At 45.2% G+C, this 14,736-nt stretch overlaps 1 protein-coding gene across 7 annotated transcripts in view; it reads right to left on the bottom strand.

The window, feature by feature from the left end:
- ROCK2 (Rho associated coiled-coil containing protein kinase 2) overlaps positions 1 to 14,736 on the bottom strand; it is a 358,167-nt gene that overhangs the window by 190,843 nt on the left and 152,588 nt on the right. For all 7 annotated transcript variants that reach the window (XR_004538687.1, XM_033936145.1, XM_033936150.1 and 4 more), the window contains one exon: positions 9,078 to 9,338. Coding sequence is in view for 6 of the 7 variants with exons in the window: in XM_033936145.1 (XP_033792036.1) it covers positions 9,078 to 9,338 (261 nt within the window). In the remaining variant the exon portion in view is untranslated. The remainder of the gene's footprint in view (positions 1 to 9,077; positions 9,339 to 14,736) is intronic.

Here is a 14,736-nt window from a genome sequence, read left to right on the forward strand (position 1 = left end):
AGCTGCGGCGGCGGCTTTGAAAACAGCTCCCTTAGTTCTTTGTTCGATTTTTTTTTAAAGTTTAACGCTGCCGCCGTGGCTCCTCTCACGATTCCGGCATGTGTCAGAGAAGGCTTCCGACGCAGGCGGGATCGTGAGAGGAGCCGCGTCGGCATCTTTAAACTTTAAAAAAAAAAAAATCCAGCAAATAACTAAGGGAGCCGTTTTATCTGCATGCTGCTACGAAGGAACAGGTGAAGGGGAGGGAAATGCTGATGCTGATGCACAGGGAGCAGGCAGGCATGGCTCAACAAGGGGAAAGGTGGCTGCTTTGAGGTGAGGGGTTTGCTGGGCCAGCAGCAATCGTAGGGGGGAAACAGAAGGGGGCCACGGAGCAGGCAGGCATGGCACAAAAGGGGGCAGGGGCATTGGAAAACGGGGCTGTTTTGGGGGGAAGGGTGTGCTGGGGACACACACCAAGAGATAGGCAGGCATGGCGCAATGGAGAAATACAGGCAGGCAGGGCACAAGGCAGAGACACAGACAGAAATAATGACAGACAGACAGACAGCATCCTAGCACAGAGAGAGAAAGGAAAAAAAACAGTCTACTCTAGCACCCGTTGGACAGGGGGGAGAACGAAAGAGATGCTGATGGACAGGGGGGGGGTGAAGAAAAAAGGAACGGAGGACTAATGTTGGACAAGGGGAGAAGGAAACAGGTGCTGCTGGACAGGGGGGAGGTAAAACAAAGGGAGAAGGGCTGCTGCTGCATAAGAAGAGCAGTGAAGGGGTGGTGGTGGACACAGGGGAGGTAAAAGGAAGGGAAAATGGACAGGGGGAGCAGGCAAGGGGTGGTGATGGACAGCCAAGGAAAAAGAAAGGCAGAAAGAAAAAAAGCGGCTAAGGAGAGAGAGAGAAAGAAATAAAGACAGACACACACACATATGTTCTAGCACCCCTTAATGTAACGGGCTTAAAGACTAGTTTCTGTAATAATTTGCTTATTCAGCTTTCTTGATGGTAGAGGGGATATATGTGAAGGGGAGGGGAGACAGGGGTTTTGTTAATCCTTGCTCTGTATTTGTATTTATAAAATGACAATTGTACAGAATAATTTCTTTTTATATTTTAATAAAATATGTTAAATATAAAATCATAACTGAGGCTTGTGCGGATAGGATCAGATGGTTTGCGGGGACCAAGCTCACAGGGAGGGGGCAGAAACGGGGTTTTTTTATTTCAATCTTAGTAGTTTGCCGGTCCACAAAATAATTCTTCTATTTCCGCCGGTCCATAGGTGTAAAAAGGTTCCTTAGAGGGAACACAGGCAGGGACAGTTGGCCCTTTTGTCAGCTGGGAACAAAGGTAAGCAGCAAGAATCTTAAAATCTACAAGTTCTGAGTTACATACAAATCTGACTTAAGAACAGCTTTAAAAATGTAACTTGTTCTTATACCGGGGATTGTATGTATTATTTTTTTTTCCATGTATTATTGCATGTATTATTTTTTTTTCCAGAGGACAGCCACAGTCAAGCAGGCACAGAGGACAGCCACAGTCAGGCAGGCACAGAGGACAGCCACAGCAGACCGGCAAGTAAGCAAGCAGGCAGAAATGGAAGCAGCAGATGGAAGCAAGATATTGAGCTACCCAGTTTTCTGCATCGTCCGCCATATAGTAGATGATGACAGCAGATAAAGACCCGAATGGTCCATCCAGTCTGCCCAACCTGATTCAATTTAAATTTTTTAATTTTTTCTTCTTAGCTATTTCTGGGCAAGAATCCAAAGCTTTACCCTGTACTGTGCTTGGGTTGAATGACTACCTCCCCTCTGGGAGGTGGTCTTACGTATGCGCTCAATGCAGAGAACTGGAGAGCCTGAAGAAATAAGTCAGACTCCTAGAGGGTAGAATACTGGAACTGGAGGCAGACAGAGATGCAGAGAATGTCAAGACAGAGGAAGCAGAGAAGAAGACAGAGGACACCATCGAGGGAGAAGTCCGAGAGCTGGAGAAGTTCATAGAGGAGGCATACAGGGAGGCCATGGGAAATCACCAGCAACAGTGGAACAACTGAAAGACACCTACAGAGAGTGTGAACCACCCGAAGGACAACCACAATGAAGAAATGAGTGATACAGCAGCGAGAACGAAGGATACGACCTGCGGCAGGAAAGCCGGACATAAACTAGATACACAGACCTGCAGCTGGACAATCAAGAGAAGATGGAGAGGACAGCAATCGTTGTGGGTGACTCCATCATCAGACAAGTCAACAGCCACATAGCAGGAGGAAGACTGGATCGGCTGGTGACCTGCCTACCGGGAGCCAAGGTAGAAGACATAGTGAGCCGCATCGATAGATCATCGACAGTGTGGAAGAAGAAGATACGGCGGTGGTGATCCATATGGGGACGAACAACATGAGCAACAGGAACTACAACAGGAAAATACTGAAGGACCAGTTCCAGATGCTAGGAAGGAAGCTGAAGACCAAAATGCAGAGGATAGCATTCTTGGAGATCCTGTCGGTACCCAGGGCTGATGAGAAAAGGCAGATGGAACTGCAAGCAGTCAACGCGTGGATGCGGCGCAGGTGTGAGGAAGGAGGATTCCCCTTTGTGCGCAACTGGACAACATTCTGGGGGAAGAGCAAGCAATACAGAAAAGACGGACGCCATCTCAGCATAGATGGAACGAGGCTGCTTGCAAGCAACATCAAGAGAGATGTTGAGAAGTTATTAAACTAGGAAGAAGGGGAAAGCCAACAGTCGACCGAGAGAGAGAGTCGATGGTTCATGAAATGGTATACCCGGAGGATACCGTGCAAGAAGACAGAGGGAAAGACTCATCAGATCACGTGCAAGACAGATCGAAAAGGACACAAGAGGGAAGGAAATGCAAGAAAGGAACAGGTCGCAAACTCAAGTGTATATACACGAACGCAAGGAGCCTTAGAAATAAGATGGGTGAATTAGAACCTATGGCACAAAAAGATAACACTGACATCATAGGCATCACGGAAACATGGTGGACTGAGGAAAACATCTGGGACACTGTGCTACCGGGATACAAACTATACCACAGAAACAGAGTGACTCAAAAAGGTTGGGGCATTGCCATATACGTCAAAGAGGGAATTGAATCTACTGGAGAGAACATGCCACAATTGATGGATAAGTTAGAATCTCTAAGGGTCAAAATTCCAGGAAATAATGGCCTGGAAATGAAGATCGGCAACTACTACCGACCCCCAGGGCAATCCAAAGAAATTGACAGAGAAATGACGGACGAGATTAAACGCAACTGCAAGGGAGGCAACGCAGTTATCATGGGTGACTTCAAATATCCGGGAATAGACTGGAACCTAGGCACCTCTGGCTGCATTAGAGAGACCAAGTTCTTGGATGCTGTAGGCGATTGCTTTCTGGAACAACTTGTCAAGGAAAATACTAGAGGAAATGCAATTCTAGACTTAATTCTAAATGGCCTGTGAGGACCGTCCCAAGATGTAAAAGTAGAAGGGATGTGGGAAACATCAATCATAATATAATCCGCTTCGATCTGGACGTAGGGGAGAAACATTGGTCCAAAATGACAGCCACGGCACTGAACTTCCGAAAAGGAAATTACGAAAGGATGAGACTCATGGTAGGGAAGATTAGGAAGAGGATAAGCACTGTAAAAACGCTAGAGCAAGCTTGGTCCCTTTTTAAGGACACGGTCACCGAGGCGCAAAATCTATATATACTGCATATCAACAAGGGATCAAAGAAGAAAAAGAACAAAGAACCAGCGTGGCTCACTGTAGAGGTAAAGGAAGGGATCAGAGACAAGAAAACTTTGTTTAAGGAATGGAAATGGTCAAAAACAGACGAAAACTGGAGCAAGCACAAACATCATCAATGCAGGTACCATAAGAGGGTAAAAGGGTCCAAAAGAGACTACGAGGAAAAAATAGCCAAGGAGGCAAAGAACTTCAAGCCATTCTTTCGATATATTAAGGGGAAACGACCCGAGAAGGAAGCGGTGGGACCGTTGGATGACCATGGAATAAAGAGTGCGCTAAAAGAGGACAAAGCAATCACTGACAAAGTGAACACATTTTATGCATCTGTATTTACCGAAGAAGATGTACACAGCATACTGGAACCCATCAGGCTATATGCTGGAAACGAAGACGTAAAGCTGACAGGATTGATGGTCAGTCTAGAGGAGGTGTGTAGGCAGATTGATAGGCTTAAGAGCAATAAATCCCCGGGACCGGATGGCATCCATCCGAGGGTCATCAAGGGACTGAAAGGGACCATAGCTGAACTGCTTCAACTAAAAGCCAATCTGTCAATCAAATCGGGAAAGATTCCGGAAGACTGGAAGGTGGCGAATGTTACGCCAATCTTCAAGAAAAGGTTTGAGGGGAGATCCGGGAAACTACAGACTGGCGAGTCTGACCTCAGTACCGGGAAAGATAGAAGAGTCACTGATAAAGGACCGCATCATTGATCACCTTGACAGACACAGGCTGATAAGGACCAGTCAGCACAGTTTTAGCAAAGGCAGATCATGTTTGATGAACTTGCTGCACTTCTTGAGGGAGTAAACAGACAGATAGACAAGGGCGTGACCAGTCAACATTGAATATCTGGACTTTCAGAAGGCGTTTGACAAGGTTCCGCATGAATGACTACTTAGGAAAATTGCGAGCCACGGAATCGAGGGTGAAATACTCATGTGGATTAAAAACTGGCTGGAGCATAGGAAACAGAGTGTGGGGGTAAATGGGCAATATTCGGACTGGAAAAGCGTCACCAGTGGGGTGCCGCAGGGCTCAGTGCTTGGACCCGTGCTCTTCAACAGCTTTATAAATGATCTGGACATTGGTACGATGAGTGAGGTGATTAAATTTGCGGACGATACGAAGTTATTCAGAGTAGTGAAGACACAGGGGGATTGCGATGATCTGCAATGTGACATAATCAGGCTCAAGGAATGCGCATCAACATGGCAGATGAGGTTCAACATGGATAAGTGTAAAGTGATGCATGTAGGTAACAAAAATCTCATGCATGAATACAGGATGTCCGGAGCGGTACTTGGAGAGACCTCCCAGGAAAGAGACTTGGGAGTTATGATCGACAAGTCGATGAAGCCATTTGGGCAATGTGCAGCAGCAGTGGCGAAAAGGGCGAACAGAATGCTAGGAATGATAAAGAAGGGTATCACGAACAGATCGGAGAAGGTTATCATGCCGCTGTACCGGGCCATGGTGCGCCCTCACCTGGAGTACTGTGTCCAGCACTGGTCACCGTACATGAAGTACACGGTACTACTCAAAAGGGTCCAGAGAAGAGTGACTAAGATGGTTAAGGAGCTGGAGGAGTTGCTGTACAGTGAAAGATTAGAGAAACTGGGCCTTTTTTCCCTCGAACAGAGGAGATTGAGAAGGGTACATTCAAGGTACTGAAGGGAATAGACTTAGTAGATAAGGATAGGTTGTTCACCCTCTCCAAGGTAGGGAGAACGAGAGGGCACTCTCTAAAATTGAAAGGGGATAGATTCCGTATGAATGTAAGGAAGTTCTTCTTCACCCAGAGAGTGGTAGAAAACTGGAACGCTCTTCCGGAGTCTGTCATAGGTGAAAACACCTTCCAGGGATTCAAGACAAAGTTAGACAAGTTCCTGCTGAACCGGAACGTGCTCAGGTAGGGCTAGTCTCAGTTAGGGCACTGATCTTTGATCAGAGGGCTGCCGCGTGAGCGGACTGCTGGGTACGATGAACTAGAGAAATGTTTGGATTAATAGTTCTGATGCTGAAGTCCTGTTATTGGAAGGATATACCCTATCAGCTTTATCAACAATATTTCACAACAAATAGGCTTTTGTTGTTTATTTTTCTTTTTGCTGCTTCAGGACTTGAAAGAATAATAATAGTAGCCACAAGGGGGTGCCGCAGGAGAAGGTGTGCAATACACAGCAGCAGCATGTTAGAACTTTTCTGTTATCTATTTTCGGACCTCGGTGTTCTAACATATCACCTAAGTGCAGCTTTATTATCAAACTTGGCTTTTTCATAAGAGACACTTAAAAGGTCATGGCTAAGGAGGAAAACTATCATGGGCTCTCTTGTTTTGAAAACAAAATTTATTCATGAAACCTTAATAAAAATAAGCTATAATAATTACTTTAATTTAGCAACAGTGAATACAGCAACTCTGATCGCACTACATTTATGGCATGACTCAACAGCTCATGATTCAATGTTTAAAAAACAAGATTCAACATTAACAACTAAACAAACACAAATCAGACTTTAATGCAAATTCTTAGGCCTGGACACTGAATTCAGGTCATGTTCTCCTGGCATTTTCATGCTTTGGGTTATATACCGACATTAGACAGCTCTATCCATATCAGTTCCAAAAGTGGGTCATTCCATATCAAGTGGTCCAGAGCTCCCCATTCAATCCATCTCAGAATTGATGAAATTTTTCAGGGGATATCCAAAGTTTTGGGGCATGATCTCAACTAGGTCCAGAATTAAGGACCCCTTTATTATTTGAGCCATTATTTTGTATCTGTGCAAGATGTTGACTGGGAACACTCCTTGATATTGGACCAGTTTACATGGAACTACTCAATAACATCTTCAGTTATGATGAACACTGCTCTGCTAGCAATGTCGTATGCTGTAAACTGAGACTGTATTGACATGCTACAACATACTAACTGCCCTTCCTCAGGGTCAACAACTGTTATTCTCAACTTGGGTGCCCAGGAAAAGGACTTAGGTGTCATCATTCATGATATGTTGAAAACCTCTGCTCAGTATGCAGCATTAGTTAAGAAAGTAAACAGAACATTATTACACAAGAAATGGAGAACAAAAGTGAGATTATTATATTGACTTTGCGTTGCTCCATGCTCTTTGAATAGTGTGCACAATTTTGGTCACTGCATTTCAGAAAAAAATTAAGAGAAGGCTGACAAAATGGCAGAGCCCTGCCTAACATGGTGCATCCTGGGATGTACTGGGCAGGGCTTGTTTTACCATATAAGGGAGACTCCACCTAGTGCATGCCAGGTTGTGACATGTGGTGCAGGGCACTGCCATTTTGCAGATAGATACACCCAGAGGAAGGAACAAGTGCCAGATGCGAAGTTAGTGAACCTCAGGATTGAAGTCACAGAGTCGGGAGAGGCACTAGACTTTTAGGGAGTTGGTTTTTGGGGGGTTTTTTTTGTAGAGCTGAGCAGAGGATAAGCCACTAGACTTGTGTAGGAAGGGGGAGGGACTTGATCTAGGGTCAGAATATCTGGGAATCTTTATTTTATATTGGTGGGGAGGGATATGTTTATAGGCGACAGGAAGAGATGTTGGGTTGGAGGTAAAGAGCTGATGCATGCTGCTTCATTTCTTTTAATGTCAACTTTCCTATAAGTGCTTAAGCCAGTCACCACTCAGACACTGACAGGAAAGTTGACATTTAGTGCTGAGCCTCAGATTACTGCTCTGATTTTAACAGGGCAGTAATCTGAAAGCACATTAGTTTAAGCATGTCATGGCTATTTTTGCACTAATTTCACAGCAGAGTACTCACTTTACTGTGACATCAGCACCCAGGTAAGTTCTTGCCAACTCCACTTCAGAGATAACCAGATAATGCTGACGCGGCTGCCTCCTTTTCCCTTCTGTAGCGGCACAGCGGCGCACAAGGTTGCCTGCCTGGTCCCGCGCTGCTTCCGCTCTCGTGGGAAGTGGCGCGGGACCATGCAGGCAGCCTTGTGCACCGCTCTGCCGCTACAGAAGGGAAGAGGAGGTAGCTGCGTCATCCGACCAGGCAGGCAGCCTTGCGCACTGCTCTGCCGCTGGAGAGGCAGCTGGAGACAGCGAGTCCTGCTTCCCACACCCTCCCTGCGGGCTGGACGCAAGCAGCAGACATCGGATCCAGAAGTCGCTGGGAGTCCCGACATGGCAGAGCAGCCCTGAAGAAAGCAAGTGGCTACGGAAATAGCAGCAGTGGCTGGTTCCGGCATCCCGTTTTCCTCTCTCCTATGCCCCATGGCAGCACTGGATGGCATATCCAGGCCTCAGCTGCCTCCACCGCTGCTCCTCTGACTCCCTTCGAGTTCGGGCTGGACATGGAGGAATGCGCCCGTCATGCTGCGCCGGAGGAACTAAAGGTACGGGGAAGAGGTTGTAGGGGTACCGGGGGAGGGGGCTGACTGCCTGCCTCGGGGTGGGAGATGGGGATGAGGAGTACAGGAGGAAGGAAATGACAATCCCAGCATAAGAACCAGGGCAATCAGGGGAGGGAAAGAGACAGAGCAATCCCAGCATAAGAGGCAGAGCAATCCCAGCATAAGAACCAGGGCAACCAGGGAAGGGAAAGAGACAGAGCAAAGAAATGCTGAAGGAGGAGGGAGCATATGGACAGGGATATGGACATGGAATAATATTGGAAAGGGGAGGAATAAAGATACAGAGATGTGATATTTAATGGAAGGGGAGGAAATGGTACACATGGCTAGTGAAGAAGAGAAGAAAGATCATGCACTTTTGGGGGGCCCTGCCTGCCTGCTTGCCTCGGGGTGGGAGGCCCTGCCTGTCATTAGGCAACTAGGCCAGCCTGCCCTGTGCCTGCCTACCACTAGACTACCAGAAGGGGGACAGAGTACAGAGCCTGGCAGGGAGAATTTGGTTCAGAATGGGGGTTTTTTCTTGTTTTCCTCCTCTAAATCTAGGGTGCATCTTATGGTCAGGTGTGTCTTACGGAGCAAAAAATATGGTACTATTTTATTTATTTACAACCAAAGTAGCCTACATATTACATACAAGTACTATTTTATATATGTTTGAACTAATGGTAATTACTTAGAATTGAATTTGAAATATTTCCTATAGGCAATTGATGGCATGAGAATACTACTACCTTACTCTCTTCCAAGATTCATCACTTCTATGACCCTCAGATTACATTCGAACTTTAGACAGAGGAACAGTAACTAGAATCCTAACAATTGCCCCCAAAACTCCAGGTTAGAAGTTACTAATAGTAAAATAAATCACCTCAACATAACTATTAATTTAATGCTTACCTCATCCATCTTCATACAGGTGCCAAAATCCGCTAATTTCAGGTGCCCATATTTATCCAAGAGCATATTATCAGGCTTCACATCTCTATGTATTAAACCCATTGAGTGAATCGCATCAAGAGCGAGGACAACTTCAGCCGTATAGAATTTCGCCCATTTTTCAGGCATATCATAATTGCTCATAAGGTTCACAAGGTCTCCACCTGGCATATATTCCATTACCATGTACAAATACTTTTCATCTTGAAAGGCACAAAAAAGCTGTAAACCACAAAAAAGAAAAGAAAAGAAAAATACTTTGCTTGAATAATTTAAGCAGATCATTAAGGGGTCATAGGAAACATATCTAAAGTGAGATTTCAATAATATTCACTACCCAACAACTTGGTTTAGACATCACAAGCACTGCAAATATAATAAAAATGCACAAAAACAAAGTAATAATAATTTATTTTTCCATTAGACATATTAGTGCCTTCTCCAGGAGTAACCAGAGCAGCTTGCCGAGAATTATATACTCCTTGTGGCCATAGGCAAATCACTTAAACTTCTATTGTTTCAGAAACAAACTGAAGGGCCTTTCTACTAAACCACGCTAGTAAATGAGCTTACCCCCAAATTTTGCATATGGTATCCAAGGTTGTGCATGTGTCGATAATTACCCTATAATTGATGATAATGGCACTAATTAAAAGTTATGCTCAGAACTCGGAAAGTGTGATTCTATAAAAAATATGCGCTAGTTGTAGTGTGCAAATTTGAAAAGGGGGTGGCCAGGGGCAGATCATGGGCATTTCTAAAAATTATGCACATTTGTTATAGAATACGTCCAATGTGTGCACAACTTTGTTGCAGGCATTTAGGCCTGGTTTTAGCTGACCTAAATGGGTTCTCCGACGGCACCTTTTATAAAATTCGGGCTTTAGAGCTCTCACATTATAGAAGAGCCAGCAGTGTGGCAATGATGTCAGCGCACTAGCTGATTAGCACATTCATGTTCGTTCTCTGCCCCGACACAGTCCCTCCCCTAAAAAAGAAAAATAAGTTTCTTTATACTTAGCATGTGCAGATGGCAAATGCTCACTAAACACCCAGTGTTCTCCCCAGAAATTTTTTCCAGCCGGGTGGCATGAAAAAGTAGCCGGGTGGGGTGGGATGGGGAAAATTAACCCCCTCTTTTACTAAGGTGCGCTAGCATTTTTAGCGCGCGCAAACCTCCGTGCTAAGCGGGAAAACTAAAGCCAGCTCAATGCTGGCATTAGCATCTAATGCACATGGGCAATTCTGCGCGCGCTAAGCGCATGCTAAAACCACTATCACAACTTAGTAAAAGGAGCCCTAAATGTGTACTATTTATTAATAGTTTATTATTATTTTCCAATGCTCAATATGATTTCCTTTTTCAAGGTTTGACAATTGTGTCAGAATATTTTTACTAAATTTAAGAAGTATCCAGTTCTAGAAGGGAATAATGAGATATTTGCCCTCTTTCAAATGGTATAGAGGTTTAAAAAAGGGAAAGGCATTAATGAAGTAATTAGGTTCAATCTAGCCATTTATTTCTGCATGAATTTAAACAACTAAAAAAAAAAAAGATAAATATAGCTCATCCAGTCATACAAGAAATGGCTCTACAGCAGGGGTGCCCACACTTTTTTGGCTTGTGAGCTACTTTTAAAATGACCAAGTCAAAATGATCTACCAACAATAAAATTTTTAAAAACACAAAGCATACTGTACGCAGAGAAAATGTCAGTAAGGAAGGAGGGAGGGGGCACAAACTTGGGATACAGAAGGAAGGGGCATGAACTTGGGACAAAGGAAGGAAGGAGGGTGGGAGCATGAACTTGGGACACAGAATGGAGAGAGGGACATGTTGGGACACAGAAGGAAGAGAGGGGACACAAACTTAAGACAAAGTCTGTAAGGAAGGAGGGAGGGGGCACAAACTTGGGACATAGGATGGAAGGATAGAAGGAAAGAGATGCTGAGGTGGAGTAGGGAATACAAAGGGAAAATTGTTGAGCATGGGTGTGAGGGAAAGAGATGATGTACTTGGGGAAAGGAAGAAAGAGGAGAATGTTGGGCATAGGAAGAGAATTGTTGGTCAGGTGGTGGGAGAGGAGTAAGGTAGAGAGAGATGAGAGGGAGAAATGTTGGATGTGGTTGTGGAGAGGGAACAGTGGGACAGATGCAAGAGGGAATAATGTTGGACCTGGTGGTGGAGGAAATGGAGGCAGAGATGTCGCATGGTTCTGGAGAGGGGTAATAGAAGGAGAAATGTTGGGCATGGGGCTGGTGGGCAGGGGCAAAAGATGCTGCACACAGTCCGGGGGGATGAGAGAGGGAGAAATGTTGGATGTAGCAGTAGAAGGAGTTGAAGTAATGTACCCTGGATCCCTCTATCTTTCTTTCCTCACTCCCTTTGCAGCAAGGGAAGGCATGAGAGAGATGATGGACATTGCACATGGGGGTGGAGAAAGGAAGAAATGCTGTGCAAGGTGGGGAGGGGTAAAAGAGTGTGCTTTGTGTAGTTTAATTTTGTGGTAACCATTATGTATTATTAATAAGATTATATTATGTGTATGTGAAAAATGAATGGAAGAAATGGATCCAAGAGGAAAAAGAACAAGGAACCAGCATGGCCCACCAGCGGTAAAGGAAGCGATCAGAGACAAGAAGATTTCATTTAAGGAATGGAAAAGGTCAAAAATGGACGAAAACTGGAAAAAGCACAAAAAACATCAAAGAAGATGCCATAAGGCGGTAAGAGGGGCCAAAAGAGACTATGAGGAAACAATAGCCAAGAAGGCAAAAAACTACAAGCCATTCTTTCGATATATTAAGGGAAAACAACCCACGAAGGAAGTGGTGGGGCCGTTGGATGACCATGGAATAAAGGGAGTACTAAAGGAGGACAAAGCCATTGCCGACAAACTGAACACATTTTTTGCATCTGTATTTACCTAAGAGAATATACACAACATACCGGAAGCCGACAGGCTATGCGCAGGAAACAAAGACGGGAAGCTGACAGGGTAGACGGGAAGCTGACAGGGTAGATGGTCAGTGTAGAAGAGGTATGCAGGCAGATTGATAGGCATAAAAATGATAAATCCCCAGGAACGAATGGCATCCATCCAAGGGTTATCAAAGAACTGAAAGGGGCTATAGCTGAACTGTTCCAACTAATAGTCAATCTGTTGATCAAATCAGGAAACATTCCGGAAGACTGCAAATTGGCGAATGTTACGCCAATCTTCAAGAAAGGTTCAAGGGGAGATCCAGGAAACTACAGACCGGTGAGTCTGACCTCGGTACCGGGAAAGATGGTAGAGGTGCTGATATAGGACCACATCACTGATTACCTTGATGGACACAATCTGATGAGGACCAGCCAGCAAGGCTTCAGCAAAGGAAGATCTTGCTTGACAAACTTGCTGCTCTTCTTCAAAGAGTAAACAGGCAGATAGACAAGGGTGACCCGGTCGACATTGTACATCTGGATTTTCAGAAGGCCTTCAATAAGTTCCCACATGAACGACTACTTTGAAAAATTGCGAGCCATGGAATCGAGGGTGAAATACTCACGTGGATTAAAAACTGATGGGTGGACTGGAAAAGCGTCACCAGTGGGGTGCCGCAGGGCTCAGTGCTTGGACCTGTAAACAATCTGGACATTGGTACGACGAGTGAGGTGATTAAATTTGCTGACGATACAAAGTTAGTGGTTAATGGTACCCTCTCTAAAACATCAGAGGTGACCAGTGGAGTGCCGCAGGGCTCGGTCCTGGGTCCACTCCTTTTCAACATATTCATAGGGGATCTGACTCAAGGGCTTCAAGGTAAAATAACACTATTCGCCGATGACGCCAAACTATGTAATATAGTAAGTGAATGCAGTTTACAGAATTATATGGCGCAGGACCTGCTTACATTGGAAAGTTGGTCCTCAACCTGGCAGCTAGGCTTCAATGCTAAGAAATGTAAGGTCATGCACCTCGGAAGCGGAAATCCATGCAGGACGTACTTCTTGAACGGAGAAACTTTAACTAGGACTTCAGCAGAACGAGATTTAGGAGTAATCATCAGTGCAGACATGAAAACTGCCAATCAAGTGGAGAAGGCTTCATCTAAGGCAAGGCAGATATTGGGTTGTATCAATAGAAGTTTCGTCAGCTGAAAGCCTGAAGTCATAATGCCGTTGTACAGGGCCATGGTGAGACCTCATCTGGAGTACTGTGTGCAATTCTGGAGGCCACATTACAGTAAAGATGTGCGCAGAATTGAATCGGTTCAACAGACGGCCACTAGGATGATCTCGGGGCTCAAGGGTCTCTCGTACGAAGAGAGCCTGAACAAATTGCAGCTCTACACTCTTGAGGAACGTAGGGAGAGGGGAGACATGATCGAAACATTTAAGTACCTCACGGGACGTGTCGAAGTGGAAGATGATATTTTCTCTCTCAAGGGACCCTCGGCCACAAGAGGGCACCCGCTCAAACTCAGGGGCGGAAAATTTCATGGCGACACCAGAAAGTATTTCTTCACAGAGAGAGTGGTTGATCATTGGAACAAGCTTCCAGTGCAGATGATCGAGGCAGACAGCGTGCCAGACTTTAAGAATAAATGGGATACCCATGTGGGATCCCTACGAGGGTAAAGATAAGGAAATTGGGTCATTAGGGCATAGAAAGGGGGTGGGTAAGCAGAGTGGGCAGACTTGATGGGCTGTAGCCCTTTTCTGCCGTCATCTTCTATGTTTCTATGTTTAAGTTATTCAGAGTAGTGAAGACACATGGGGATTGCAAAGATCTGCAACTTGACATAATCAAGCTCTAGAAATGGGCATTGACATGGCAAATGAGGTTCAACTTGAATAAGTGTAAAGTATGTATGTCGGTAACAAAAATCTCATGCACAAATACAGGATGTCTGGGGCGGTAATTGGAGAGACCTCCCAGGAAAGAGACTTGGGAGTTCTGACTGACAAGTCGATGAAGCCGTCCACACAATGTGCGGTGGCGACGAAAAGGGTGAACAGAATGCTAGAAATGATTAAGAAGGGGATCACAAACAGATCAGAGAAGGTTATCATGCCACTGTACTGGGCCATGGTAAGCCCCCACCTGGAATACTGCGTCCAGCACTGGTCGCCGTACATGAAGAAGGACACAGTACTACTCGAAAGGGTCCACAGAAGAGCAACTAAAATGATTAAGGGGCTGGAGGAGTTGTCGTACAGTGAGAGATTAGAGAAACTGGTCCTCTTCTCCCTTGAAAAGAGGAGACAGAGGGGACATGATCAAAACATTTAAGATAATGAAGGGAATAGACTTAGAAGATAAAGACAGGTTGTTCACCCTCTCCAAGGTAGAGAGAACGAGAAGACACGCTCTAAAGTTAAAAGGGGATAGATTCCGTACCAAGGTAAGGAAGTTCTTCACCCAAAGAGTAGTAGAAAACTGGAACGCTCTTCTGGAGGCTGTTATAGGGGAAAACACCCTCCAGGGATTCAAGACAAAGTTAGACAAGTTCCTGTTGAACCAGAACGTACACAGGTAAGGCTATAATCAGTTAGGGCACTGGTCTTTGACCTAAGGGCCCTCACGTGAGCGGACTGCTGACACGATGGACCACTGGTCTGACCCAGCAGCGG

Source organism: Geotrypetes seraphini, chromosome 3 (genome assembly GCF_902459505.1).
Source record: "Geotrypetes seraphini chromosome 3, aGeoSer1.1, whole genome shotgun sequence".
Taxonomy (NCBI): domain Eukaryota; kingdom Metazoa; phylum Chordata; class Amphibia; order Gymnophiona; family Dermophiidae; genus Geotrypetes; species Geotrypetes seraphini.